Raw genomic sequence first — 5097 nt, forward strand, 5'->3', positions numbered from 1 at the left:
ATTATTAAGCATTATCATTGGTTGACCACGATCTCCTTGTGCATTATACGTAAACAAAATGGTATGGCTTAATTTTCCACCATCGTCAATTTTATACACAGTAAAAACTCTTTCTGAATCAGGACACAACATCATATTTGTCTCAGCACAATTATAAACTCTGGCGAAATATCTAGCAAATTTTTTTATCTTAAATACTCTCTTTGTTCGTCATACCACTTTTTCAATTCATCTCTTGTCACGTCAGCTCTACTTTCATCCAATTTTTGTGGTTTTCTTATTGAAATATTTTGATGTCTCTTACCAAACGCTTCGTACCAGTGATGTCCTGGCCTATCATCAGTGAATTTTGTCTCTAACTTTATTGAATTACATATTTTTAAACTGAATCAAGCAGTTGAGTTTTTGATACTGGATATCTTAATTTTGCTCTTGATATAGTCCAATATACAATGTCATTTTCTATAGAAATGGGAAGCATTTGAGAGGGACTTGTTTTTTGGGCACAACATTTGGAATTTTATTCCTTCTAGCTAGCGTTGACACTGGTACACCATAAGCTGCAGCAGCTTTTCTAATAGATACTCTAGTATCAAGGGCACGAATAGCATTTGTCATTTTTTCTTCTGAGAATTTTTTTCTCTTATTTGTATAAGAATTTTAAAAAATCTTTGATTTCAATACTTCTTTACTCTTTAATTCGCTCTTACTTTTTACAGACTTTGACGATATTGTACATTTTTTTATAGTTTTTTTTAGACTTTTTCATTATTATGAATAATCGAAAAAAAGAGTGTGTATTAGATTATTTTCATTAATAACAAATATTTTATTTATTATGAATCAAAAATTCGAAACAAAATTTTGATACAACTGATAGTATACAAAAACAATATTTTAGGTTAGATTGACCGTTTGGTTACCACGGGCTGCTTTCGCGCTCTTCAGATTTCATGTCGAAAAATGCTAGCGCATTTCGTCGATACAGACAATTGACGGTGATCTAGCGCTACTTTTTCGATCGTGTTTTTTGAAAACCCTCCGATAGCCAAACGGTTAAAATTAAAATTTTAATTAGATTAAAATTTAATTTAAATAAATGCATAGTTGAAATATTTTCTATTTATTGGAATGTCTCATCGGAGGGGACATCTGTCTCATAATCAAGTCTTTTACCTTAATTGTTTTACAATTAATTGTAAATAAAAAATTTTATTTTATATAAATAAACGCCTTCTTTGTTGACATATTTTGCTTTCATATTTTTATATTAATTTTTTATTTTTATGATTTTCTCTTTTCCTGGTATTTACACATTTGTATACACAAATATTTTACATCGCAATTGGTCTAGACGATTATCTTTGATGTTAATGATAATGATGATTAAACAGTTCAAAACTTTGTAATAAAATGTTATAATACATAGATTGTAATTATTGATTAGCTTTGCTATGTACAAAGTTCGCATTTTCTGAGAGATTCTTCTGTAATATGGTTCCAACATACAGATTCCATATCATTTATTTTGCAAACATACTATATAATGTGGATCATCTTTGTGCAAATAGAAAATCGAAAAAAGTTCAATTAAAAATAGCACACACTTCATAGTGTTGTTTGTAATAATCCTTTTTCATGTTGTCCTATTATCAAATTTAATTGTATTTACCTAATTCAATTTTATTCTGTATCGCTCTAACTGAATGGTACAAAAGTGAATCTATCAACCCTGCTACAGTGAAAACACCGCCAATAATTGCACAAGTATTTGTCGCAAAGTGTCCAAAAGACTTAGCCTTTTCTGTATATTTTACCATTAAAGGGCTTAATTCATAACTGAAAAATACTCCAGGCATGCCTGATTCACCGGTAAAAAGAGATACTTGTTTAGCATGTCGTGTTACAGAAAATTGGTTTGTTAAAAGAGTTGAACCATCTGCACGCACGTAGGTAGTTGGTACAATTTTTATGTAATGGTAAAACATCATTGCTCCTGAAAACCAAAGCAAAACCAAGCATTTATTAGAATATATTTACATTATTATTAATACAATTAAATTGAACAATTTAAAGGGTTCATCATGTATAGAGAAATAATATATAAGTTTAAATAAGTAAGTAAAATGGAATGTATAAAAGATTAGATCGTAAATTAGTGAAGAGATAAGGAATATAAAAGTTGTATAAGTGGAAGCCCTTGTAAACTCTATAGGGAAACAAATAAAATATACATACATATAATTTAAAAGGATCATTTGACCGTAATCGGTTTTGTATTTTTCTTTCTGTTACCTACGCAAGTATGACAAATCGTCTTTCGAGAAATATTCGAATAAAAGTTAAAATAAAAATTTTAATGTCTTAATGTTAATAATTACATTCTTAAAAGTATTAACCTACAATATATGCAAAAAGAAATTGTGGATTTTTTCAAAACTTTTGACCTAAATGACCTCTTAAATGAAGTTTCTTAGTATAATACAAATTTCTCATTCAAATAAACCGCCACGCAAATATCGATATATTGAAGTCATTCGAAACGGAAGTAATAGAAACATGTTGCTGCCATTACGTTTTACCGTAAAACTAATATGGCGTCTCAATTGTAACATAAGTTGGATCCCGGCTTATTAAACGACTAAAAACACAAAAAAAGATAGAAATACGCTTTTCCAAGAGATTAATACAAGTATATACGGTGAGTGCATTAGTGATTTATAAAATAAATAATAATTAATCGTTAAAGGTTTTTTGTTTCTCCTTTTTTTCATAGTAAGATAGAGATTTCTTATGTTTTTATTATACTTATTATTACATATTTATGATTAGTTAGTTTTATCAAAGAAATTATGTAATAAAATGAAAAAAGTAATAAATCTCGAACAATATTATTATTAAAAAATGTTAACAATAAATGCCAATAAGCTGTAATGTTAATTTATAGGTCACAATGCCAATTTCATCAAGTGTAGTGCAACAGCACAAAGCTACATGCTGGGATAGGGTCAGAATGGGTTTCACCATGGGTTTTTGTGTTGGTATAGCCTCTGGTGCAATTCTTACAGGATTTTCAGCCATCAAGTATATAAGAAATATAATCTACTTAAAAATATAGAAAAAAAAATTGTTCAAATAAAATGTTAATTGATTCTTGTTTTATTTAGATACAGATTAAGAGGAAGAGAATTGATAACTCAACTTGGTAAAAGTATGATTCAGGGTGGTGGTACATTTGGTGTATTTATGGCTATCGGAATGGGAATACGATGCTAATACTTTAGAAACTATATAAACAGAGCACCTTTACGTTACATAAGGTTGTAATACTAAAGCATATTGTTGATTTCTTAATAAAATACTTTTAAGAAAACAATAGCATACCTTCTAGCGCAACTACAAGAACATCATCCATCGGGTTTGTTTTTCCTGGTATATTTAGTCCGAAACTTAAATGACGGATTTTGTGAGTCATGTTAAATTGAGACGAAGAATAGGGTTGCACATCATGTACTGTAACAAAAAGAATTTTTTATTTCCTATAAGATTATCTAATAACTTGAATGGGTATAAAATTAAATTAATAACATTTCTTTTTAACATGTTGAGTGTGGAGCCGATTTTGCTCTACTTTCCATTCAAATAGTACGCAATGATGATTACTCAGCGAGATGTTCATTTATAAAGTATAAACAGAACATAACACTTACACTGTAATGATGATTGTGTTTTATAGTCTGTTTGGGCTATAGGAATAGCATAGTCAATATAGAAGAATATAAAGGATAAACAATAGATAATCAGATGAGGAATAGTAAAAAAGCAACTACCAAGGAAAGCCATTGCTCAGATAAAAAATTCACTGTCAGTTTTCAGGGACTGACATCGTGCTTAATGTATTAACATAAATGAATAAATTTTAACATACCATGTACATGATTAACGGAGAAACTATCACCTGGTGCAATATGGAAACTTCCACCCACTCTATTTACCTCCATATAACCATAAATTTGGCAACCTTGCGTAAAAGCATGTTTCATCTTTTCTACCGATTTATCATTTTGACATTGTTTGATCGTAGATGGAACAGGAGGAGCCCATTGTCTAAGCCTATAAGCTTCTCTCACATCTTCACATGTATTACAACATCTAAAAATATTATTTGTCAAAGTCCTTTCTTATAAACGATATGTCAAATTTATAAGCCAACTTACTTTATATTTAATGTTTCGTTAGCTGCTCCATAGCAGTCTCCGCATGCTTCAGTTGTATTTCCTACTGTCTATAAAAAAATACATAAATTATTATCGATTTTCTTTAATCTAAAACGTTGAAATATTTACATTGTATATTGAAAAATTAAATATCTCTAGTGTGAATAAATAACAGTACTATTCAATTACCTTCTCTGTAGTTTTACTTAGAGCCTTTGTATCTGTAATATCTATAATGCAATATAATAATTAGATCTTGCAATATACATTGAATATACAATATTAATTAAATATAAGATTAATGTAAAATATATTAAATGTATTGTTAATAATACTGTTAAGTTTAGACATATACAGGATTCGACTGAATAGCGTAGATCGCTACATGTATATAAGCCGATTTTTTAAGAACTTATTAAGAGAAGTAAAAAATGTCTATCATGGGTCTCAAAATCAACCCTTTCGATGTAAATTAACTTTTGTTATTTATAAGTATTTATATAGTGAGTGTACACGAAAGAATTTACTTAGAAATACACTAATTTAAGGAATATTTGGAAGTATATGTCAGTCCATAGACGTCAGAATTGCATTTAAATAGAAAGAAGACATATCGAACATCTATGATTTGTACATATTATATCTGCCTATGAAGTAATTTTTGTTGATATTAGTAATATTTGAGCAGCTATGCTTACTGACCTGCTCATTGGTTCGTTAAATCTGCTGTTACCTATTTCAATTTCATTTTTTTATAACTTTGTAATAAAGTTATAAAATCTAACCGAATTTCAAATAACAATTTTTTTTATTTTCACTTGTAGAATATGCTCTTGCAATTTGGCCGATAAACCCTGGGGCATTCTCTACATATATATAT

The 5097-nt window shown here is 28.8% G+C and overlaps 2 protein-coding genes across 3 annotated transcripts in view; one reads left to right on the forward strand and one right to left on the reverse strand.

Annotated features, from left to right (window-relative positions):
- Positions 1-1107: 1107 nt before the first annotated feature.
- The window catches only part of LOC106787869 (endoplasmic reticulum-Golgi intermediate compartment protein 3), a 7411-nt gene continuing 3421 nt past the window's right edge, over positions 1108-5097 (reverse strand). The window contains exons 4-8 of the mRNA XM_014750594.1: positions 4407-4447; positions 4218-4285; positions 3929-4152; positions 3385-3513; positions 1108-1996 (exon numbers count right to left, since the gene is read on the reverse strand). Coding sequence (XP_014606080.1) covers positions 1659-1996; positions 3385-3513; positions 3929-4152; positions 4218-4285; positions 4407-4447 — 800 coding nt within the window. The 3' untranslated portion in view covers positions 1108-1658. The remainder of the gene's footprint in view (positions 1997-3384; positions 3514-3928; positions 4153-4217; positions 4286-4406; positions 4448-5097) is intronic.
- On the forward strand, positions 2566-3930 carry LOC106787870 (reactive oxygen species modulator 1). 2 transcript variants are annotated; one of them, XM_014750596.1, is made up of 4 exons: positions 2566-2701; positions 2948-3084; positions 3168-3320; positions 3392-3930. In XM_014750596.1, the coding sequence occupies exons 2-3, from the start codon at positions 2954-2956 to the stop codon at positions 3274-3276; spliced, it is 240 nt and encodes a 79-aa protein (XP_014606082.1). In that variant the 5' UTR covers positions 2566-2701; positions 2948-2953; the 3' UTR covers positions 3277-3320; positions 3392-3930. The 2 variants fall into 2 exon arrangements, with proteins under 2 accessions (XP_014606082.1, XP_014606081.1); XM_014750595.1 differs by lacking the exon at positions 3392-3930 and having other exon boundaries at positions 3168-3378.

Source organism: Polistes canadensis, unplaced genomic scaffold (genome assembly GCF_001313835.1).
Source record: "Polistes canadensis isolate GaletaPanama2010 unplaced genomic scaffold, ASM131383v1 scaffold_117, whole genome shotgun sequence".
NCBI classification, from domain to species: Eukaryota; Metazoa; Arthropoda; class Insecta; order Hymenoptera; family Vespidae; genus Polistes; species Polistes canadensis.

What these genes read in the sequence shown, in the direction of transcription:
- LOC106787870 (XM_014750596.1), top strand. Translation starts at nt 2,954, where the DNA reads ATGCCAATTTCATCAAGTGTAGTGCAACAGCACAAAGCTACATGCTGG. An exon ending in ACAGGATTTTCAGCCATCAA is followed by an intron (nt 3,085 to 3,167) that starts GTATATAAGAAA and finishes TGTTTTATTTAG; the next exon opens with ATACAGATTAAGAGGAAGAG.